Here is a 25,260-nt window from a genome sequence, read left to right as displayed (position 1 = left end):
TGATTACGCGTAACTTGTATCCATACTGTCCCGGCTCTCATGGTAACAGTTGCTAGGAGACGCCGATGTACACAGACTGGAGACAGGAGCATCATGGCCGCCGCGTACAGCGCCAACCAGGTACCGACAAGTTATAATTACTACACCCCTCCCCCAAAGCAAAAACGTAATATTCTGCAGGATTATAGAAGAGCATAGCTCACAACTTTATAGCCATGCAAAGTAATTTTTCTCCTATTAAAAAACGTAGATTTCCCTTTCATTGCCCCCATAAAGTATGGGGGCAATGTAACACTGTATGATACCCCCACTGTGATTCCTTCACACACACACAGTATGATGCTACAAAGCCCTCCATACGGTATAATGACCCCACATAGTGCTCCATACGGTATAATGGCCCCAAATAGTCCTCCATACGGTATAATGGCCCCACATAGTCCTCCATACTGTATAATGGCCCCACATAGTGCTCCATACTGTATAATGGCCCCACATAGTCATCCATACTGTATAATGGCCCCACATAGTCATCCATACTGTATAATGGCCCCACATAGTCATCCATACTGCATAATGGTCCCACATAGTGCTCCATACTGCATAATGGCCCCACATAGTGCTCCATACTGCATAATGGCCCCACATAGTCCTTCATACTGTATAATGGCCCCACATAGTCCTTCATACTGTATAATGGCCCCACATAGTCCTTCATACTGTATAATGGCCCCACATAGTCCTTCATACTGTATAATGGCCCCACATAGTGCTCCATACTGTATAATGGCCCCACATAGTGCTCCATAGGGTATAATGGCCCCACATAGTGCTCCATATGGTATAATGGCCCCACATCGTGCTCCATACTGTATAATGGCCAGTATAGTGCTCCATATAGTAATAATCTTTATTTTTATATAGCGCTAACATATTCCGCAACGCTTTACCGTTTGCACACATTATCATCGTTGTCCCCATTGGGGCTCACAATCTAAATTCCCTATCAGAATGTCTTTGGAATGTGGAAGGAAAGCGGAGTACCCGACAGAAACCCACACAAACATGGGGAGAACATACAAACTCTTTGCAGATGTTGTCCAAGGTGGGATTAGAACCCAGGACCCCAGCGCTGCAAGGCTGCAGTGCTATCCACTGAGCCACCGTGCTGCTATAGTATAATGGCCCCACATAGTTCTCCATACTGTATAATGGCCCCACATAGTCCTCCATACTGTATAATGGCCCCATATAGTCCTCCATACTGTATAATGGCCCCACATAGTCCTCCATACTGTATAATGGCCCCACATAGTCATCCATACTGTATAATGGTCCCACATAGTGCTCCATACTGCATAATGGCCCCACATAGTGCTCCATACTGCATAATGGCCCCACATAGTCCTTCATACTGTATAATGGCCCCACATAGTCCTTCATACTGTATAATGGCCCCACATAGTCCTCCATACTGTATAATGGCCCCACATAGTGCTCCATACTGTATAATGGCCCCACATAGTGCTCCATAGGGTATAATGGCCCCACATAGTGCTCCATAGGGTATAATGGCCCCACATCGTGCTCCATACTGTATAATGGCCAGTATAGTGCTCCATATAGTGATAATCTTTATTTTTATATAGCACTATCATATTCCGCAACGCTTTACCGTTTGCACACATTATCATCGTTGTCCCCATTGGGGCTCACAATCTAAATTCCCTATCAGTATGTCTTTGGAATGTGGAAGGAAAGCGGAGTACCCGACAGAAACCCACACAAACATGGGGAGAACATACAAACTCTTTGCAGATGTTGTCCAAGGTGGGATTAGAACCCAGGACCCCAGCGCTGCAAGGCTGCAGTGCTATCCACTGAGCCACCGTGCTGCTATAGTATAATGGCCCCACATAGTTCTCCATACTGTATAATGGCCCCACATAGTCCTCCATACTGTATAATGGCCCCATATAGTCCTCCATACTGTATAATGGCCCCACATAGTCCTCCATACTGTATAATGGCCCCACATAGTGCTCCATACTGTATAATGGCCCCACATAGTGCTCCATACTGCATAATGACCCCACATAGTGCTCCATACAGTATAATGGCCCCACATAGTGCTCCATACTGTATAATGGCCCCACATAGTGCTCCATACTGTATAATGGCCCCACATAGTGCTCCATACAGTATAATGACCCCACATAGTGCTCCATACGATATAATGGTCCCCACATAGTGCTCCATACGATATAATGGTCCCCACATAGTGCTCCATAAGGTGTAATGGTCCCCACCTAGTGCTCCATACGGTATAATGGTCCCCACATAGTGCTCCACGTGGTATAATGGGCCCACCTAGTGCTCCACACGGTATAATGGGCACCACATAATGCTCCACATATAATGGTCCCATATAGTACTCAATACAGTGTAATGGCCCCACATAGTGCTCCATATGGTATAATGGGCCCTACATAGTGCTCCATATAGTATAATGATCCCACATAGTGCTCCATACAGTATAACAGGCCCCATATAGTTCTCTATAAATGATACGCCCCATGTAACTCTCAATATAGCATTATGTGCCCCATATAGTCCTCCATACAATATTATGGGCCCCATATAGTCCTCAATACAGTAACATAGGGCCAATATAGTCCTCCGTACAGTAGCATAGGTCCCATATAGTCCTCTGTACATTATTATAGGCCCCATATATTCCTCCATACAGTATAATGGGCCCCACATTAAAAATAATTACTCACCTCTCCCGGTTGCGTCCGTCTCTGCAGCACGTCTTCTGACTCTGCACTGATTGGCACAGAGGGCGTGCTGTAGTGATGTCATTGCGCCCTCTGCGCTGAGACATCACAGAGCTCAGACAGAGGGGGAATGGTGTGAGAGGCAGTGCCAGCTGAAGCTCCCTCTCATCAGCATCAAGAACCAGGTTGCCAATACAGTTGAAAGCACAATGCTGGGCAGGGGGCCTGGTGCTACAGCTGGCACTGCTCCCACCTTCCCTACTCACGGGCCCATAGTGGCCACGTGGTCTGTCCCCATAGGCAGTATGCCACTGCTTTCAGCTTCTGAGTAGTAGAGTCCATCACCTTAGGACTAAGGGGTAGGGTTAAAGCGAACTTGTCAGCAAGATTTTGCTCAGAAAACTGCAGGCATTGTCTGCTTGGCGTTGTTAAACTGATTAAAATGATACCTGAGGCGAAGAAATCCATCTTGTGGTTCTTATGTAATCAGTGTTAGAAGTTTTCAGTTAATGAGATGCCCACACACCAGGGCACGACTGTAGGCAGAGTCTTATCTTTCTGCTCTAAGCCAGAGAAAACAAGGGAGACCTGCCCACAGGCAACACCAAAGCACAAACATGGTCCTCATCATAGACAGACTGTTTGTGCTTCAGGGCAGCCTCTGGACAGGTCTCTCCTTGGTTTCTCTAGCTGAGAGCAGGAAGATAAGACTGCCTACAGTCTGGCCCCGAAGCACGAGCATATCATTAACTGCAAACTTCTACACGAATTACACAAGAACCACAAGATGGATTTCTTCACCCCAGGTATCATTTTTATCAGTGTAACAGGGCCAACATAACAATGCATGTAATTTACTTAGCAAAATCCTGCCAACAGGTTCACTTTAAGGGGTATCTGACACACAGACAGGAGGGGGCACCTTCACTAGTTTACAGACTGGTCACCAGTATCTCTTTCTTCCCGTTCACAGTATGATGGCGCCTTCTCTTCCACCCGCTTGCAGAACTGGAGCGTCCCTCGCCCCCACCAAGAGGTAATGTCCATATCTTGCCCCTTCTGGAGGCCCATGTTTGGTCAGTGTATACATATTCTCATCATCCTCATTTGTTCCAGGCAGCGGCTTTCCAAGATGGCTTCACACAGTTTATCTCCAATGACAGAGGTCACCTGTTGTCAGGGGTCCCAAGGTCAAAGGTGAGTTTTGGTCATCCCTCATACTATTACATATATCTTCTTACAGGGGAGCTCCAGTAGCAGATGTAGTTGGAGAAGACGAGCATACTATACTTGTCTCCCCCATCTCTTTTAACTTTAGATCAGTCCATGGGGGACCTTCATCGGCACCTGGGATATGCCCACCAAGATCCCCCCTGCTAAGGTGAGTCTCACCTCCCGCTCCGCAGATGCCTCCAGACGTCTCACCGATTGGATCAGGAGATCGGACGACCTGGTTAGCGCCTGTAACGGACTGAGACCGGATGTCACTGGGAAGGTGTGTACCTATTTTCCCCTCCTCCTTCAAACACTATCATTACTCCATTAATAAAGAAACCCTCTCTCAACCCATCCTGCACAAATTACTACACACCGGTCTCCAATCTCCCCTTCATCTCTAAACTCTTGGAGCGCCTGGTCTACTCCCGCCTTACCCGTTACCTCTCCACTCACTCCCTCCTAGACCCTTCAGTCCGGCTTCCGCCCCCTACATTCGACAGAAACTGCACTCATCAAAGTGACCAATGACCTTCTGACAGCAAAATGCAATGGTGACCACTCTCTGCAGCTTTTGACACTGTTGACCACCCTCTTCTACTCTCTAGGCTCCAGTCACTAGGCATTAAGGACACTCCTCTCCTGGTTCTCCTCCTCTTTCTGACCGCTCCTTCAGTGTTCTGATCGCTGGCCCTACTTCATCTCTTCTTCCTCTCACTGGCGGGGTACCTCAGGGCTCAGTCCTTGGCCCCCTTCTCTTCTCTCTCTACATGGCCCCCATTGGACAGACCATCAGCAGATTTGGCTTTCAGTACCATCTTTATGCTTATGACACACAACTATACACGTCATCCCCTGACCTTACCCCCGCTGTACTACAGAACACCAGTGACTCTGTCCGCAGTCTCTGACATCCTGTCCGCTCTCTATCTGAAACTCAACCTCTCCAAAACTGAACTTCTTCTGCTCCTGTTATCTACTAACCTCCCTAAATCTGACATTTCCCTCTCCGTGGGTGGCACCATAATAACACCCCGTCAGCAGGCACACTGTCTGGGTGTTATGTTTGACCACGATCTCTCCTTCACATCTCATATACAATCTCTTGCCCGCTCATGCCGCTTACACCTAAAGAACATCTCTAGAATCTGCCCTTTTCTCACCATGGAGACAACAAAAACCCTCACTGTCGCCCTGATCCACTCCCGCCTGGATTACTGTAACCCTCTATTAATTGGCCTCCCCCTTAGTTGACTTTCCCCTCTCCAGTCTATCCTTAATGCAGCAGCCAGGGTTGTCTATCTAGCTAATCGTTACTCGGACGCGTCCGCTCTTCGCCAGTCGTTACACTGGCTGCCCATTCATTACAGGATACAATTCAAAGCACTTGTTCTCACCCACAAAGCTCTCCAGAGAGCAGCACCCCCTTACATCTCCTCCCTCATTTCTGTCTATCGGCCTAACCGACCTCTGCAAATGACTTCAGACTAACCTCTGCACTAATCCGTACCTCCCACTCCCGACTCCAAGACTTCTCCCATGCTGCGCTAATCCTCTGGAATGCTCTACCCCAAGAAATTAGGACCATTCACAATTTGGATAGTTTTAGGCGCCCTCAAAACATAGCAGCCTATCACGTTCCCTAATCAAAGTCATTTTATGTGTAAGGCTATGTGCACACGTTGCAGATTTTGCTGCGGATCCGCAGCGGTTTTGACGCTGCGGATCCGCAGCTGTTTTCCATGTGTTGTACAGTACCATGTAAGCCTATGGAAAACAAAATCTGCAGTGCACATGCTGCAGAAAAAAAATACGCGGAAACGCAGCAGTGTTTTTTCCGCAGCATGTCAATTCTTTGTGCAGATTCAGCAACGGTTTACACCTGCTCCTCAATAGGAATCCACAGGTGTAAAACCGCAGGTGGAATCCGCACAAAAACCGCGATAAATCTGCAGTGCAGTTTACCTGCGGATTTAGCAAAAACAATGCGGAAAAATCCGCACACCAATCCGCAATGTGTGCACATAGCCTTAGTGTATGTCGCCCATTCACTATCCCCATCCATCCGCCACCCCCTGAAGATGGCTGGACCATCATTGTAAATACACACCTGTACTTTGTATCTCCCCCACCTCATTGTAGACTGTAAGCTCTCACGAGCAGGGTCGTCTTATTTTGCTTTAATTATTGTACTATTGTTATCATTGTTACTTATGACTCTTGCGTTCCAAACTGTTAAACTGTAAAGCGCTGCGGAATACATTGGCGCTATATAAGAGATTATTATCTGCCGGGATTTGTAATGTCACATCAGCTGGAGAGTCCAATAGTCTTTCTAGGGTCATGCATAAAGTCTAGAAGGTTCTTGTATTTGATGGAATAGATGCTGCCTCAGGTCTGCAATTGTAACACTGTCCTTTTAAGATGGGCACCTGATCACTTTAGGAACTCTCTTGCTTGGACCAACAGGTTCCTCACACAGAAAAAAAGATGAAGATCTGCAGCAGCCATGCTGGTCTCATTCAGAGGAGCACCCCCCAGAAAGGGACGCGACAGCCCTGTGCCAGACCCAATGACGGCAGAGGCAGTCATCATGAGGCCCCCATGAGTCCAGGGGACGATTGAGGATGTGACCAAGCTGCCATTGTGAATCCTCATTAAACCTGAGAACCGCCTGTCATATTTCATTATAATTTACACATAACGTATGAAGAGAGAGTGACCACCCCGGTCACACCGGACCCTAAGAAACCAAGATACAGGGAGTGATTGCAGCCCACACTCTGTGACGAGACTTTAATAAACAGCGGCCTGTATCTCAGCTACCCCAGGTATTAGTTAAATGGAGGCGGCCTCAGTATGTGACACATCACTCACATATTACCCCAAGAGGGCGTTGATCTGTGTGTGAAATGCCACCTGGTGGTCACAGTGAGGAGTTCCCTCCAGCACTGGGTTAAAGGGAACCTGTCACCTGAATTTGGCGGGACCAGTTTTGGGTCATATGGGCGGGGTTTTCGGGTGTTTGATTCACCCTTTCCTTACCCGCTGGCTGCATGCTGGCCGCAATATTGGATTGAAGTTCATTCTCTGTCCTCCGGAGTACACGCCAGCGCAAGCCAATATTGCCTTGCGCAGGCGTGTACTCCGGAGGACAGAGAATGAACTTCAATCCAATATTGCGGCCAGCATGCAGCCAGCGGGTAAGGAAAGGGTGAATCAAACACCCGAAAACCCCGCCCATATGACCCAAAACTGGTCCCGCCAAATTCAGGTGACAGGTTCCCTTTAATAATGGTCAGAACCACAGTCTCTGTGTCCAGCACTAAGGGGGCCGCACCACCCCCTCTACATTCTTCAGAGACATGATCATTCCTGCGGACAATGCCTCATGTGTCTGCGGCGGCCGGAGATCATAGAGGGGGGTCTGCGAGGAGGACGACAGACACTTCTCTTACACAATATATTTTATTGATTCAAAAGAAAATTTTCATTTTCTCACCTTTCAGGCATAGAAATGGGGGTGACGTGATTCCCTTAAAGTGAAGAGCTATATGAATTATTTCACCTAATAGTGAGGAAACGTATTCCCTTCTATGTAATAGCTGGGGTTAAAGGGGAATGATCCACTTTGGTAGCCTCTACATGTGAAGCTGAAAGTATACTGCCAGGGCTCTACCAGGCCAAATAATTCACTTTCCACAATGGGAATGTCCCCAGTAAACCCAGAACATAACTGTATTACAAGGGGTATAGCCTGGTCTAACGATGAGTGGGACGTAACCAATCCCCTTAAATACATAACCTTGTGTTACTAAGATCCGTGTCGCCATCCCTCGGTCTTACAATTGTCCTTTCCTTGCTTCCTACGCGAATTGTGGAGTTTTAATTCCCTTCCCACAATAAACCAGGACAATGGGGTCCTTTGTGTGTCCGGGTGATGGGCGTGGACTCCGCTCATGCAGAATGGGTCAGAGAGACAATCCTTGGTTTCGAGACATTTCCCTTTAATAGCCAACAGAGGGTCACCTGTGTCTTTGGAGGGGCTTATGGCAGAGAGGAATATTGACATAGGGGCCATTGGATAAGACCCCAGAAATCCCAATTAGAAGCAGTGAAGGATTCTTTTGATCACAGGGAAGCAACGCCCGCCGCAGACAGGAGGGTGAGCGCCAGCACGATGTAGCCTGTCTGGTACACCTCAGGGATCTTAAAACCTTTGCCGAGGTCCCAGGCCTGTGTAAAAAAGGAGAAGGTCATTGCCGGGACACTGATCCCCTCTACTCCAGTTACATCCAAAGCTGCATCGTTATTTCTTCCCTCTGCTCTGGAGATGGGAGAATAACAAGACGAGTAGATAAAGCTTTGGCTGTGACTAGAGCACGAAGCATCTAGGCCAATACCGACACTCACCAGGTGGCGGATGCCGTTCCACGTGTGATACATGACAGGGAAAGCAATGGCAAACTTGGCAGAGTAGATGAGCGCTGGGCCGAGGCTCAGAGACTTGATGAGGTCCAGGTATGAGGCGTAATCTCCAGGGAGAACCAGGGCGGCCAGGCCGAACAGCGACACACCTGAGAAGGACAGGGCGATTATATAAGGCAGAGAGGTTTGTGGTGCCCCCCTCTGTACACATGGTATAATACAGAACAATTATGGCCACCACCCAATCTCCGGCACTCACCAGCACTCAAGGCGATCCCCGTTCCTCTGTGCGTGATGGACATCATCATGGGTAAAGACCATCTGTGAAGAGAAAAGAGCCAGTGGTCAGTACAGAGGAATATCAGGTCCTGAGCTCCAGTCACATCCAGAGCGGCGCTCACAATTCTGCCGATTTCCGGTTAGCTTCCATCTCACAGCTGCCCCCTGCAGTACGGTGTATATTACGGGGATATAGTCACATACTGAGCTGCACTCATTTACTGCTTTCTTGTCAACCCTCAGGATCAGGAAGCACTGTACACACTACATCATCTGCTGTGCAGTGTATCATGGGAGCTCCCATGTCACGGGAAATTGCTCTTCATGCAGTTGTCCAACAGTGGACAGAACAAACATTATGTACATGGCTGGGATTCGGGTGGGCTTTTAGTAAAGGCCAGTTTACTTTAGGGTCATGATGGGGGGAAAAAAAAAAATTAAAAAAAAAATAAAAATCTGGATCCAAAATTAACCAAAGCTGTAGATATAAATTGCGAGTGATGCTGGCGGCGGTGGGTGGGGGGCAGCGATGGCACATTCTCCAGTGGGGATTGTGTCAGGAATGCTGTGAGGGGGAGCCGCTGCCATCCTCACCCCTCGTCTCACATAGCAGGGTCATTCATGGAGCCGGTATGCGAGAGGGCGGAAGAACAATGCAGCCGCCGGCCCGGCACTTGCTGAAGGGACAACTTTCCCTGGCACAAGGCACGGTGATGCCCACCTAGTGCCGCCGAGGAATGTCTGCTGCTGGGTCCTGGCGGAGCGGGCTGTGCAGGTGGCAATATGTCTTACTTATAGATTGAGATGTGGGGCGACACAGGGCGGCTCAGCCGGACATTCTTGTCCCAGAAGCGATCCATCTCTTGCTTGGCCGACGTCCCCATTGGAACAGTGCTGGAAAAAAAAAAAAAAAAAAACACGAGGAAGACCCCTTTAAATCAGTATTTTAGTGTTGTGTCACAGGACGGCGATCATCCACAAAGGGGGACACTTACTTTCGGAGGCATAGGCCTGGGCGGAGCGGGGAGCTCAGGCATCGCCACGCGCTGTGTCTGATGGAGGAAGCAGAAGTCTGGGTTACACAGGGCATCTAGTAGTGACTAGATGATGTCACAATTTGGGGGCATGAAAAATGTGTCGGCACCTAGGGGAGCCTCTCCATATATACAGGAGCAGTGCCGTCCACACACACCGGGGAGCCCCTCCATATATACAGGAGCAGTGCCGTCCTCACCCCGGGGAGCCCCTCCATATATACGGGAGCAGTGCAGTCCTCACACCGGGGAGCCCCTCCATATATACGGGAGCAGTGCCGTCCTCACACCGGGGAGCCCCTCCATATATACGGGAGCAGTGCCGTCCTCACACCGGGGAGCCCCTCCATATATACGGGAGCAGTGCCATCCGCACACCAGGGAGCCCCTCCATATATACGGAAGCAGTGCCGTCCGCACACCGGGGAGCCCCTCCATATATACGGGAGCAGTGCCGTCCGCACACCGGGGAGCCCCTCCATATATACGGGAGCAGTGCCGTCCTCACACCGGGGAGCCCCTCCATATATACGGGAGCAGTGCCGTCCTCACACCGGGGAGCCCCTCCATATATACGGGAGCAGTGCCGTCCTCACACCGGGGAGCCCCTCCATATATACGGGAGCAGTGCCGTCCGCACCCCGGGGAGCCCCTCCATATATACGGGAGCAGTGCCGTCCGCACACCGGGGAGCCCCTCCATATATACGGGAGCAGTGCCGTCCGCACACCGGGGAGCCCCTCCATATATACGGGAGCAGTGCCATCCGCACCCCGGGGAGCCCCTCCATATATACGGGAGCAGTGCCGTCCGCACACCGGGGAGCCCCTCCATATATACGGGAGCAGTGCCGTCCGCACACCGGGGAGCCCCTCCATATATACGGGAGCAGTGCCGTCCTCACACCGGGGAGCCCCTCCATATATACGGGAGCAGTGCCGTCCTCACACCGGGGAGCCCCTCCATATATACGGGAGCAGTGCCATCCGCACCCCGGGGAGCCCCTCCATATATACGGGAGCAGTGCCGTCCTCACCCCGGGGAGCCCCTCCATATATACGGGAGCAGTGCCGTCCTCACACCGGGGAGCCCCTCCATATATACGGGAGCAGTGCCGTCCGCACACCGGGGAGCCCCTCCATATATACGGGAGCAGTGCCGTCCGCACACCGGGGAGCCCCTCCATATATACGGGAGCAGTGCCGTCCTCACACCGGGGAGCCCCTCCATATATACGGGAGCAGTGCCATCCGCACCCCGGGGAGCCCCTCCATATATACGGGAGCAGTGCCGTCCTCACCCCGGGGAGCCCCTCCATATATACGGGAGCAGTGCCGTCCTCACACCGGGGAGCCCCTCCATATATACGGGAGCAGTGCCGTCCTCACACCGGGGAGCCCCTCCATATATACGGGAGCAGTGCCGTCCTCACACCGGGGAGCCCCTCCATATATACGGGAGCAGTGCCGTCCTCACACCGGGGAGCCCCTCCATATATACGGGAGCAGTGCCATCCTCACACCGGGGAGCCCCTCCATATATACGGGAGCAGTGCCGTCCGCACACCGGGGAGCCCCTCCATATATACGGGAGCAGTGCCGTCCTCACCCCGGGGAGCCCCTCCATATATACGGGAGCAGTGCCATCCGCACCCCGGGGAGCCCCTCCATATATACGGGAGCAGTGCCGTCCTCACCCCGGGGAGCCCCTCCATATATACGGGAGCAGTGCCGTCCTCACACCGGGGAGCCCCTCCATATATACGGGAGCAGTGCCGTCCTCACACCGGGGAGCCCCTCCATATATACGGGAGCAGTGCCATCCGCACCCCGGGGAGCCCCTCCATATATACGGGAGCAGTGCCGTCCTCACCCCGGGGAGCCCCTCCATATATACGGGAGCAGTGCCATCCGCACCCCGGGGAGCCCCTCCATATATACGGGAGCAGTGCCATCCGCACACCAGGGAGCCCCTCCATATATACGGGAGCAGTGCCGTCCTCACACCGGGGAGCCCCTCCATATATACGGGAGCAGTGCCGTCCTCACACCGGGGAGCCCCTCCATATATACGGGAGCAGTGCCATCCGCACCCCGGGGAGCCCCTCCATATATACGGGAGCAGTGCCATCCGCACCCCGGGGAGCCCCTCCATATATACGGGAGCAGTGCCGTCCTCACCCCGGGGAGCCCCTCCATATATACGGGAGCAGTGCCATCCGCACCCCGGGGAGCCCCTCCATATATACGGGAGCAGTGCCATCCGCACACCAGGGAGCCCCTCCATATATACGGGAGCAGTGCCGTCCTCACACCGGGGAGCCCCTCCATATATACGGGAGCAGTGCCGTCCGCACACCGGGGAGCCCCTCCATATATACGGGAGCAGTGCCGTCCTCACCCCGGGGAGCCCCTCCATATATACGGGAGCAGTGCCATCCGCACCCCGGGGAGCCCCTCCATATATACGGGAGCAGTGCCGTCCTCACCCCGGGGAGCCCCTCCATATATACGGGAGCAGTGCCGTCCTCACACCGGGGAGCCCCTCCATATATACGGGAGCAGTGCCGTCCTCACACCGGGGAGCCCCTCCATATATACGGGAGCAGTGCCATCCGCACCCCGGGGAGCCCCTCCATATATACGGGAGCAGTGCCGTCCTCACCCCGGGGAGCCCCTCCATATATACGGGAGCAGTGCCATCCGCACCCCGGGGAGCCCCTCCATATATACGGGAGCAGTGCCATCCGCACACCAGGGAGCCCCTCCATATATACGGGAGCAGTGCCGTCCTCACACCGGGGAGCCCCTCCATATATACGGGAGCAGTGCCGTCCTCACACCGGGGAGCCCCTCCATATATACGGGAGCAGTGCCATCCGCACCCCGGGGAGCCCCTCCATATATACGGGAGCAGTGCCATCCGCACCCCGGGGAGCCCCTCCATATATACGGGAGCAGTGCCGTCCTCACCCCGGGGAGCCCCTCCATATATACGGGAGCAGTGCCATCCGCACCCCGGGGAGCCCCTCCATATATACGGGAGCAGTGCCATCCGCACACCAGGGAGCCCCTCCATATATACGGGAGCAGTGCCGTCCTCACACCGGGGAGCCCCTCCATATATACGGGAGCAGTGCCGTCCTCACACCGGGGAGCCCCTCCATATATACGGGAGCAGTGCCGTCCTCACACCGGGGAGCCCCTCCATATATACGGGAGCAGTGCCATCCGCACCCCGGGGAGCCCCTCCATATATACGGGAGCAGTGCCATCCGCACCCCGGGGAGCCCCTCCATATATACGGGAGCAGTGCCGTCCTCACCCCGGGGAGCCCCTCCATATATACGGGAGCAGTGCCATCCGCACCCCGGGGAGCCCCTCCATATATACGGGAGCAGTGCCATCCGCACACCAGGGAGCCCCTCCATATATACGGGAGCAGTGCCGTCCTCACACCGGGGAGCCCCTCCATATATACGGGAGCAGTGCCGTCCTCACACCGGGGAGCCCCTCCATATATACGGGAGCAGTGCCGTCCTCACACCGGGGAGCCCCTCCATATATACGGGAGCAGTGCCGTCCTCACACCGGGGAGCCCCTCCATATATACGGGAGCAGTGCCGTCCTCACACCGGGGAGCCCCTCCATATATACGGGAGCAGTGCCGTCCTCACACCGGGGAGCCCCTCCATATATACGGGAGCAGTGCCGTCCGCAGCCTCTCCATGTGGAAGGATAATGGTGGAGAACCCCTTTAAGTGGTTTGAACCCCCTTCCTCCCACACACATCCCTCCCATGTTTGTCTAATAATCGGGGCACTACATCCCCAGGTACCACAGGGTGAGCCCCGAGCACGTCAACTTTAACCTTTGCCCCTCGAAGCCTAGTGCACACGCAGGTGATCCCCTCAACACTACTGGCCCCTTACCTCCGAGCATTGCAGCCCCCTCCCCCACAGTACCGACCCCCGATATCACCCACTAAAGTCACCTCAATAACAGCGCCGCCATCTTGTCTCAGTGATGTCATCGCCCTGGACACGCGCGCATTAGTGTCGCCTGCCGCGCTGTCATTGGCCGAATCCTGAGGAAGGCGTGGTCTCAGACTGGAGGGCGGATCTACTGGAGAAAGGAGTCGTGTGTAAGTCTGTAACCATGGCAACCACTTGCATCAACCGGGATGTATAGTAGTGCAGGATTAGATACATACGGCATGACAGTATCAAACATGATGGATTAGATACACCAGGGCAGTATCACACCTGATACATTAGATCCACCAGGACAGTATCACACGTGATGGATTAGATACACCAGGGCAGCATCACACGTGATGGATTAGATACACCAGGGCAGCATCACACGTGATGGATTAGATACATCAGGACGGTATCACACATGATGGATTAGATACATCAGGACAGCATCAAACATGATGGATTAGATACACCAGTGCAGTATCACACCTGATACATTAGATCCACCAGGACAGTATCACACATGATGGATCAGATATACCAGCATGGTATCACACATGATGGATTAGATGCGCCAGGGCAAAATCACACCTGATGGATTAGCTACACCTGGACAATATCAGATGATGAGTTAGATACACCAGGATAGTATAAAACATGCTGGATTAGATACACCAGGACAGTTTCTCCTTATGAATTAGATACACCAGGACAGTATCATACCTGGTTGATTAGATACACCACGGCAGTATCACACATGATGGATTAGATACATCAGGACAATATCACACATGATTGATTAGATACACTAGGGTAGTATCACACATGATGGATTAGATACACCATTACAGTATCACACCTGATGGATTAGATACACCAGGGCAGTATCACACCTGATGGATTAGATACACCAGGGCAGTATAACACATGATAGATTAGATACACCAGGACAGTATAACACATGATGGATTAGATACACCAGGATGATATCACACATGATGGATTAGATACACCATTACAGTATCACACCTGATGGATTAGTTACACCAGGACAGTATCACACATGATGGATTAGATACACCAGGACAGTATCACACCGGATGGATTAGATACACCAGGACAGTATAACACATGATGGATTAGATACACCAGGACAGTGTCACACCTGATGGATTAGGTACACCAGGACAGTATCACACCTGATGGATTAGATACACCAGGACAGTGTCACACCTGATGGATTAGGTACACCAGGACAGTGTCACACATGATGGATTAGATACACCAGGACAGTATAACACATGATGGATTAGGTACACCAGGGCAGTATCACACCTGACGGATTAGATACACCAGAGCAGTTTGACATGATGGATTAGATACACATGGTAGGATGAGATACAGTCTTTCTATCCCTGGTGGTCTCTTTGCCCCTCGCTGCCCCCTGGTGCCCGCTCTCAGTCTCCATTGTTCGCTCCTCTCCCCCCTCCTGTGATTGGTCGTCTGCGGGGGAGAAGATTTCCCTTCCTCCCCTTTGGGGTTTTTAAGGCAGGATCCCGCTGTCCCTCCCGGACTCCACAGCCACAGGGATCTCAGGGTTTCTGGGCTTCTCCTATGACTCTCCCACTACTGGACGACCAATGGAATCGCTGACCTCCTCCCGCTGCCTGCTGGGCCTTGTAGTGCTCTCCGCTCTGAGTAAGTCCTCGCTCCTAGTCACATAATGAACAGTGGGCCGGTGACCACGGTGAGACGTATCCGTAGCCGTTCTGTCGTATGTTTGGCGTAGATGTAATCGTCTGCGGTCACAGCTGCGTATTTATGGCGAGATGTTTGGTATCTGGGAGGTGTATAGAAAGCTGTCTGGAAACCGTCAGCAGGTAGGCTAGCTGCTTCTGACAGATGCTGAGGCTACGTTCACACGATCCTTTTTTCTCTGCGGATTTTTCATGTCCTTTTTTGGAAAATCCGCAGTGAAAACCGCGGTGCTTTTCACCGCGGATTTGTGTCCTTTTTCTACTGCGGATTCCACTGCGGGTTTCCAACTGCAGTTTCCTATTGGTGCTGTTGGAAACCCGCAGCGGAATCTGCAGAAAGAATTGACATGGTACTTCTTTTTTCTGCAGGCAAATCCGCGCGGATTTTCCTGTGGAAAAAAGGATCGTCGGCACAGCGGGTTTTGTTTTCCATTGGGTTACATTGTACTGTAACCTGCATGGAAAAAGGATGCGGATCCGCAGCAAAAACCGCACCGTGTGAACATAGCCTAATATGGCTGTGCATTGGGCGGAATGTGAACCTGCACACTGGGTGCTTTGTGAGGTCCCTCGTCCTCCGGAGGGTCCAGCGAATGGGAGCGGTGCAGTTCCCAGACCTAAGACCATCCAGGACAGAGCGGCTTGCCTGCTTGCTGACAGTCTCCTTTTGGTCCAGTAATGCCTGTGTGCGCCGTCACTTTAAGACTTGGGAACTCATAAAGAATATTTACAAATAGAACTCTGTTCTTTGTTGTTTTTTTTTGTTGTTGATTGTTTTTAAAATATGAAAATTTCTATCAAATTTGTGTTATTGTGATAAAAAAAAGTTTATATCTGATGTCGGGTAGACGTTTGTGGAAATTTAGGAAAACATTTGGGCCCTGTGTCTGCTCTCCCTGAAGGCTGCTGCACCTCTGCTCCCTGGGGTCTCTGCTGCTCTGACATCTTCTTTGCCCGCAGCGCTGCCCCCGGCCCTGGCCATTGAGGTTTATACAGCCCGCGAGGTACACGGCACGGTCGGCTCGCAGGTCCACCTGTCCTGCACGTTCTGGTCCAGTGAATGGATCTCAGACGACATCTCCGTCACCTGGCACTACCAGCCTGACAACAGCAGAAGCACGTACTCGGTAAGACTGGCTGATAACAGGGAACAGCAGCACCCTGCATTCTGTTTCTTTAAATCCAACATGGACACCTGGTCTTTGTCTCCTGCAGATATTTCACTACTCCAAGGGACAGGCGCACATAGACGACACGGGCATCTTTAAGGATCGAATCGAGTGGGTGGGCTACCCCCGGAGCAAGGATGGCTCCATCGTGGTCCACAACCTGGAATATGGCGACAACGGGACCTTCACCTGCGATGTGAAGAACCCACCGGACGTAGTGGGGAAGTCGTCCTTTGTGCACCTGCTGGTCTACGACAAAGGTGAGGAACCGACCCTGCCCCCGAGGCACGGGCACAGGTGGGCCCACATGGCACTAACACTACCATCCTCCCCCCAGGACCCGTCCGCGCTGGCATGGTGCTCGGCATCATTATTGGAGCCGCCCTGGGGCTGGTGATCATTGTGGCGCTCCTGGCATACCTCATACGTTACTGCTGGCTGCGGAGGCAGATCCGGGTGCAGCGCCAGCTCAGGTGGGTGCAGGCGGGCACTGAGTGAGGGCCAGGCGGGCACTGAGTGAGGGCCAGGCTGTCACCTCTCTCTGTCTCCTCTTACTGACAACTGCCATGTTTTCTTTACAGTGCCCTAGAAAGAGGAAAACTTCACAAATTAACCAGAGGCTCAAAAGGCAGCAGACAGGTGAGTGGGAGGCCAGCGGTGCCCCAGTGTCAGGCGTGATGCCCTGTAAACTCCAGTCACAAGCTGCAAGTTCTATATGCTAGACAAATCCATATACATGTTATATCTCCTACTCCAGTCACACCCAGAGCTGTAACACATACACAACATATGTTATACTGCAGTCGCACACAGAGCTGCATTATATTGTAGCACTCCAGTCACAGCCAAAGCTGCAAGTACTGTATGCTACACGCGTCCATATACATGTCATATCTTCTACTCCAGTCACATCCAGAGCTGTATAACATCTAATACTCCAGTAACACCCAGGGCCGGTTTTAGAGAAAGTGGGGCCCTGGGCAAAAGTTTAAAGTGGGGCCCCAAATGCTTGCATATTCCACATCACACAAACATTTCAGCTGTATTTACAGGAGCAGAGTTCAGGCTGTTAAACGAGCATGATAGACGACATTGAAGTTGTTAGACGCCTGTTCCCAAGTTTCTTTACACCGGTTGAGAAAGAATGATGGGGACAGATAGTCCTCGATACAGTATAATGCAACCCCCTTCACAGTATGCTGCAGCCCACCCCCAGAGTGTATTGAAGTCCCCCTCATAGAGAATTCTGCAACCTCACACACACACAGTATAATGCACTCCTCATGGTCCTTGATAGAGTATAATGCAGACCCCCTCAGAGTATACTGCAGCCCCCCTATTAGAGAATACTGCAGCACCACACACACAGTATAATGCAGGCCCCCTCAGAATATACTGCAGCCCCCTCATAGAGTATATTACAACCCCCCTCATTGAGTATACTGCAACCCCCTCAGAGTATATTGCAGCCCCCCTCATAGAGAATACTACAGCCCCCTAATAGAGTATACTGCAACCCCCTCAGAGTATACTGCAGCTCCCCTCATAGAGAATACTGCAGCCCCCACACACACAGTATAATGCAGCCCCCCTTAGGGTATACTGCAGCCCCCCTCATAGAGAATACTGCAGCCCCGCACACAGAGTGTACTGCTGCCCCCCCAGCACAGTATAATGCAGTCCCCTCAGGGTATACTGCACCCCCCTCAGAGTATACTGCAGCCCCCCCACACACAGTATAATGCAGCCCCCTCAGGGTATACTGCAGCCCCCCTCATAGAATATACTGCACCCCCTCATAGAGTATACTGCAGCCTCACACAGAGTATACTGCAGCCCCCACACACACAGTATAATGCAGTCCCCTCAGAGTATAATGCAGTCCCCCTCAGAGTATACTGCAGCCCCCTCAGAGTATACTGCAGCCTCCTCATAGAGTATACTGCAACCCCCCAATATAGTATACTGCAGCCCCACACACAGAGTATACTTGAGCTCCCAACACACACAGTACAATGCACTCCCCTCAGAGTATACTGCAGCTCCCCTCATAGAGTATACTGCAACCCCCCCTAATAGAGTATACTTCAGCTCCCCACACACACAGTATAATGCAGTCCCCTCAGAGTATAATGCAGCCCCCCTCAGGGTATACTGCAGCCCCCCTCATAAGGTATACTGCAACATCCCTCAGAGTATATTGCAGCCCCCTCATAGAGTATACTGCAGCCCCACACACAGTATATTGCAACCCCCCTCATAGAGTTTACTGCAGCACCACACACAGAGTATACTACTGCCCCCCCACACACAGAGTAATGCAGCCCCCCTCAGGGTATACTGCAGCCCCCCTCAGAGTGTACTGCAACACCTCTCATAGAGTATACTGAAGCCCCCTCATAGAGTATACTGCAGCCCCCACACACACAGCATAATGCAGCCCCCTCATAGAGTATACTGCAACACCCCTCATAGTGTATACTGCAACACTCCTCATAGAGAATACTGCAGCACCACACACAGAGTATACTGCAGCCCCCCCCACACACACACACTGTGTAATGCAGTCCTCTCAGAGTATAATGCAGCCCCGCTCAGGGTATACTGCCGCCCCCCTCATAGAGTATACTGCAGCACCACACACAGAGTATACTGCAGCCCCCCCCCCCACACACACACACACAGTGTAATGCACTCCCCTCAGAGTATAATGCAGCCCCCTTCAGGGTATACTGCAGCCCCACACACAGAGTATACTGCAGCCCCCCACACACACAGTATAATGCAGTCCCCTCAGAGTATAATGCAGCCTTCCTCATAGAGTATACTGCAACACCTCTCATAGAGTATACTGCAACCCCCCTCATAGAGTATACTGCAGCCCCACACACAGAGTATACTGCAGCCCCCCTACACACACACACACAGTGTAATGCAGTCCCCTCAGAGTATAATGCAGCCCCCCTAATAGAGTATACCGCATCCCCGCACACAGAGTATACTGCAACCCCCCTCATAGAGTATTCTGCAGCCCTCCACACACAGTATAATGCAGCCCCCCTCATAGAGTATACTCTACTGCTACTGGCCAGCTACATTTGCCACTTTGAGGTAATGGACGTTTCATGTTTTGATCTATTTGAGCATATTTGCTGGTGATTACAGGATTGATACAGTAGATACTGTGGTACATTAATATATTGACATTGATGCATCAGCTATCATGGTTCATGGTGCATCACTTGCCAGACAGCTTGTATTATGTGACTATATACTGTACCTTAGTATTATATTAATCACTGCATTTTGATTACTGTCCTCCACAGGGACAATACGTTGATTTTGTACTAGTGGCATAGAGTTGTTGCATGGTCTATAAGTTCATATTAATTTTTCAGTAATTCTTCAGGGATTTATTGGTTTATATTTAATCCACTCTGGTACACCGATATTTTTTCTGTGCCTCTCCCTCCATATCTGGATGTTTTTTAGCCCTGTCTGTTTTATCTATTTATTTTAATTATACATTAATAAATATTGATTTTTATTAGTGATGAGCGAATATACTCGGTACTCGAGATTTCTCGAGCATGCTCGGGGGTCCTCTGAGTATTTTTTAGTGCTCGGAGATTTAGTTTTTCTTGCCGCAGCTGAATGATTTACATCTGTTAGCCAGCATAAGTACATGTGAGGGTTGCCTGGTTGCTAGGGAATCCCCACATGTACTTATGCTGGCTAACAGATGTAAATCATTCAGCTGCGGCAAGAAAAACTAAATCCCTGAGCACTAAAAAATACTTGGAGGACCCCCGAGCGTGCTCGAGAAATCTCGAGTAACGAGAATATTCGCTCATTACTAATTTTTATTTATTTTTGGTTGGAATCTCTTCTTGTCTAGGGGCAACTATGCCACCCACAGACATTTTTTGATGTCCATTATTGGAAGTGTCTAACAGCTATTTAATTTTGGATATATTGATATTATTATACTCCAGTTTGTAGTGTATTAGAGACACTATACCAGCAGGTGGCAGTAGTGAGCTGTGAGTTCCTGCACATTAATAGGTCTAATAGCAGGTATGTGAGTGCAGCTTTGGATGTGACTGGAGTACAAGGCACTATTTAACCCTTTCTTCCTTGCTTTTCCAGACACCACTTCTCTCCATGCTCGACCAAAGCAGGAGCTTCAAATCCAGCGACAAGAAACCCAAAGGGCTGGGCGACTCCCGCAAGAAATAGCAATTAGCAGGCAGGGAAGGTACAAATAAGGCAGATACAGAGTCCCCCCGCAGCTCCAAGGTGATCTATACCATCGAGATGGAGCTGCGGGGGGACGAGGACGGGGACCAGCCCCGCCGAGCCGCGGTAAAGTCTCCCAGTAAGAACAGCCTCAAAAACGCCCTCAAGAATTTAATCAAAAGTGACTCAGAGAAACACCCTTAATCTAGCGGAGGCCGGCGGGGACCCGGGCGAGAAGGCGTATCATGGGGTCATACCCCCAAACCTTCCCCTGGGTCCCCACTGGCCTCCTGCCACGGCTAATGCCTTATAATAACCTGTATGTGTGATCCGTATCATAGCTTTCCCTGCGGGAAACTAGCAAGAACTTTCTGAGAAACCAAGAATCAAATTAGGACTCCTCCAGACCAGCGGGGGCGCTGTCTATCACCTTAGGGGTGGCTGCAATGCGATGCAATGCAATCTCTACCCTACCAGGTCACCCTGGAGGATGGGCCAGCCATAAAAATTGTGGTAATCACCCAGATCTGGGATTTTTGGCTCCTAATGGGAGGGGCCTGAGATCTTGGCCAATCAGGTAACACTTTATGATGCCTGATCTGACCACGATCTCCAGCCGCCTGCTGTGGCCTTGTGGCTCGTGTACAAGTATCGCCCTCTCTGCCTCTCTCCAGGGCAATATTTCTACAGCTTTAACCCCTTCGTGGCCAAACAGTGGTTGTTAAAGCTTTAATGGCTTCTGCTAACCCCTAAGGTGCTGCACAGGCCAACTGCAGCATCCACTGGGGTCAATAGAAGGTGTTAATAACCGGTACCGTAAATCCCAGAATATAGGCTCTAATGTGTTTAAAGTGATGATAGGGTGATAACACCACACGCTCTAAATTACATACTGTAAGTCTCCAAATGTAAGAGCAGCATCGCTTCTCAACCCCCAGAAAGCGCCAATACTTACCGTATAAATTAGAATAGAAAACCCAGAATGAGACTAACTCCAAGACTTCCATCTAGGCCAGGACACCTAGATCTAACTTTATATCCCGTAAATCCTAGAATATAAAGCTTTCCCTGATACCGTAAATGACAGAATATATCACCAGAATCACTCTGGGAGCCTCTGATTGGGTGCTCATATATAGCCCCACCCTGTTACTGTAAATACTAGAATATAGGACAATTATACTTTATTACGTCAGTGTAATACTTGCAGCGTAAATATCAGAATGTAGTGCCAGTATGCTTTATTACACGTCCTTACTCCTGACAGTGTCATACTTAGAACATAAATATTAGAAAATAGGGCCACTAGCCTTTGTTATACTCCAGTCTGACAGTGTAATAGTTATACCATATATATCAGAATATAGGGCCACTATGCTTTATTATACTCCATTGTACCTGACAGAGTAATACTTATACCGTAAATATCAGACTATAAGCCCAGCATGTTTTTCTTTACACCCCAGTGTGATACCTCTACTGTAATTATCAGACTATCCGCCCAGCGTTGCTCATTAGCCCCCTATCCCGATTCCTCCGGCCTTCTTGAGTTCCCTGCAGGTCTCCGCGTAGCGTCACTATCAGGATATTCTCGTCTCGTCTTCCATCGTTCATGGTGCTGTGCTGGAAACTGATCCAGAATGACGTTTCCTGTTTCCATATTTTGGTGAAATCATCGTTTCTATGTTCAGCCCCTCGTGACTGAGAGTTAACCGGATTTACATTGTTATTTTTTATGACTTTTTTTTCCTGAATTTTCTGCATTGCTGATGTGTAATGATCAAAGCCTATTCATAGCGGACAGACCAGACTTGACAATCACCGAGGTCACTGGGGTCTCCGGCAGCAGCAAAGCATCCTGGGACTTCCAATATGGCTGCACTGCAAACACTGTTGTCGCCAACAATGCTCCCCAATCCGAACCATCCATAGCAACGTCCGATGTGTGTGTATATGTATGTAAATATGTGACCCCTGTACAAACCACTGGCATCAGGACCATTAATAAACTCACACCCCGAAAATCAGCTTGTCTCATTACTTCATTACTATCCTACAGACCCTCGCTCCTCTGGTTTACCCTGCAGTGTTACACCATTACAGGATGTTGCTAATTAAAAAAAACAAACAAACAAACAAACAGAACTTTTAGTTTTAAATAATTTTATTAATTAAACATGCTAAAAGATTCCAAAAATGTGAGAACCCACAGTTGGGTCTGGAGGTGTGAGAGGGGGAGATTATGGGGCGAACTCTTGCTCAACGATGGGAAATTTACTGCAGGTGCATTCTGAAGAACGGCCACCAGATGGCAGCTGAGTTCTAACAATAATACACCAAGTCAGGGGCACTTAATAGTGACCAGACAGTCAGAGCCAGAGCAGCTGCTGCACTTTCCTGCAGTCAACACTCGGGGTCTCCGCACATCAGGATAAGAACTGGGTGCCATACGAAAGGAATAACCCCCATTCCTAGGGCCCGAAAATGGCAAATACATTAATAAATATGATGCATATTTTTGAGTGTCTCTGATTATTGGTCTAGTGAGTCCTTGGTGATTTCAGATGACAAGTGCAGTTTAAGATACGGGGAACATGCCTAGATATAAGGGGAGGACCCCAGAACACATGCCTCAACACAAGACCACAGCTGCCATGACAGCGCTGCCATAAAGTCATCATCTTCTTACATCGTATAAAAGTCTCTCGTCTATTGGACTGACTATACCGTGGAGTGTATGTACACGGTGGCCACCAGATGGTCCGTCCGAGGGTTGCAGTGGCCACCGTCTTAAGCATTCATAATAAATTAAGGGTGAGGGAAGGGTGGGTAGTGTTGTGGGGCTGTAGATATGATGCCCCACTTTTTGTCTGGCATGTTCATTATAGAAGGAAGTGTAGAATCAACACAAGAGGACAGCGGTGATGTAATCATGGGCTCGGGTCTTGCTTCCTCTTCTGAAAACGGCGAAATTTGTTCTGAATAGCCAGCGCCGCTTTTTCTGTTTCCGGAGCATTCAGATCAATGTCTATTTCCTCCTCCACCTTCTCTGAGTTTCCAGCTTTGTCTGCCGAGAAGACACATCAGATAATAGTAATACTGCCCCCTATGTACAAGAATATAACTACTATAATACTGCCCCTATGTACAAGAATATAACTACTATAATACTGCCCCCTATGTACAAGAATATAACTACTATAATACTGCCCCTATGTACAAGAATATAACTACTATAATACTGCCCCTATGTACAAGAATATAACTACTATAATACTGCCCCTATGTACAAGAATATAACTACTATAATACTGCCCCCTATGTACAAGAATATAACTACTATAATATTGCCCCTATGTACAAGAATATAACTACTAAAATACTGCCCCTATGTACAAGAATATAACTACTATAATACTGCCCCTATATACAAGAATATAACTACTATAATACTGCCCGTGTACAAGAATATAACTACTATAATACTCCTATATACAAGAATATAACTACTATAATACTGCCCCTATGTACAAGAATATAACTACTATAATACTGCTCCTATGTACAAGAATATAACTACTATAATACTGCTCCTATGTACAAGAATATAAGTACTATGATACTGCTCCTATGTACAAGAATATAACTACTATAATACTGCCCTCTATGTACAAGAATATAACTACTATAATACTGCCCCTATGTACAAGAATATAACTACTATAATACTGCCCTCTATGTACAAGAATATAACTACTATAATACTGCCCCCTATGTACAAGAATATAACTACTATAATACTGCCCCTATTGTACAAGAATATAACTACTATAATATTGCCCCTATATACAAGAATATAACTACTATAATACTGCCCCTATGTACAAGAATATAACTACTATAATACTGCCCCTATATACAAGAATATAACTACTATAATACTGCCCGTGTACAAGAATATAACTACTATAATACTCCTATATACAAGAATATAACTACTATAATACTGCCCCTATGTACAAGAATATAACTACTATAATACTGCTCCTATGTACAAGAATATAACTACTATAATACTGCTCCTATGTACAAGAATATAAGTACTATGATACTGCTCCTATGTACAAGAATATAACTACTATAATACTGCCCCTATGTACAAGAATATAACTACTATAATACTGCCCTCTATGTACAAGAATATAACTACTATAATACTGCCCCTATGTACAAGATTATAACTACTATAATACTGCCCTCTATGTACAAGAATATAACTACTATAATACTGCCCCCTATGTACAAGAATATAACTACTATAATACTGCCCCTATTGTACAAGAATATAACTACTATAATACTGCTCCAATGTACAAGAAT

At 49.5% G+C, this 25,260-nt stretch overlaps 4 protein-coding genes across 5 annotated transcripts in view; 2 read left to right on the top strand and 2 right to left on the bottom strand.

Annotated features, from left to right (window-relative positions):
• Window positions 1–39: 39 nt before the first annotated feature.
• CFAP126 (cilia and flagella associated protein 126) lies at window positions 40–9,599 on the top strand. The gene is made up of 6 exons (XM_077260534.1): window positions 40–120; window positions 3,754–3,816; window positions 3,897–3,977; window positions 4,099–4,275; window positions 6,465–6,950; window positions 7,277–9,599. The coding sequence occupies exons 1-5, from the start codon at window positions 40–42 to the stop codon at window positions 6,618–6,620; spliced, it is 558 nt and encodes a 185-aa protein (XP_077116649.1). The 3' UTR covers window positions 6,621–6,950; window positions 7,277–9,599.
• Window positions 7,445–13,823, bottom strand: SDHC (succinate dehydrogenase complex subunit C). Of its 2 annotated transcripts, none has more exons than XM_077260533.1 (6): window positions 13,730–13,823; window positions 9,698–9,754; window positions 9,495–9,596; window positions 8,683–8,744; window positions 8,409–8,572; window positions 7,445–8,231 (listed from the first exon to the last, which is right to left on the bottom strand). In XM_077260533.1, exons 1-6 carry the CDS (start codon window positions 13,747–13,749, stop codon window positions 8,127–8,129), a joined length of 510 nt encoding a protein of 169 aa, XP_077116648.1. In that variant the 5' UTR covers window positions 13,750–13,823; the 3' UTR covers window positions 7,445–8,126. The 2 variants fall into 2 exon arrangements, with proteins under 2 accessions (XP_077116648.1, XP_077116647.1); XM_077260532.1 differs by lacking the exon at window positions 13,730–13,823 and adding an exon at window positions 13,668–13,689.
• A 1,437-nt stretch (window positions 13,824–15,260) lies between these two features.
• Window positions 15,261–22,907, top strand: MPZ (myelin protein zero). The gene is made up of 6 exons (XM_077260529.1): window positions 15,261–15,413; window positions 16,433–16,599; window positions 16,688–16,901; window positions 16,979–17,114; window positions 17,223–17,280; window positions 20,791–22,907. Exons 1-6 carry the CDS (start codon window positions 15,356–15,358, stop codon window positions 20,878–20,880), a joined length of 723 nt encoding a protein of 240 aa, XP_077116644.1. The 5' UTR covers window positions 15,261–15,355; the 3' UTR covers window positions 20,881–22,907.
• Window positions 22,908–23,026: 119 nt separating this feature from the next.
• Window positions 23,027–25,260, bottom strand: part of PCP4L1 (Purkinje cell protein 4 like 1) — a 97,275-nt gene continuing 95,041 nt past the window's right edge. Inside the window, exon 4 of the mRNA XM_077260537.1 lies at window positions 23,027–23,947. Within this exon, the coding sequence (XP_077116652.1) occupies window positions 23,811–23,947 (137 nt within the window). The 3' untranslated portion in view covers window positions 23,027–23,810. The remainder of the gene's footprint in view (window positions 23,948–25,260) is intronic.

This window comes from Ranitomeya variabilis, chromosome 1, assembly GCF_051348905.1.
Source record: "Ranitomeya variabilis isolate aRanVar5 chromosome 1, aRanVar5.hap1, whole genome shotgun sequence".
NCBI classification, from domain to species: domain Eukaryota; kingdom Metazoa; phylum Chordata; class Amphibia; order Anura; family Dendrobatidae; genus Ranitomeya; species Ranitomeya variabilis.
This window is presented reverse-complemented; position numbering and strand designations above follow the sequence as displayed.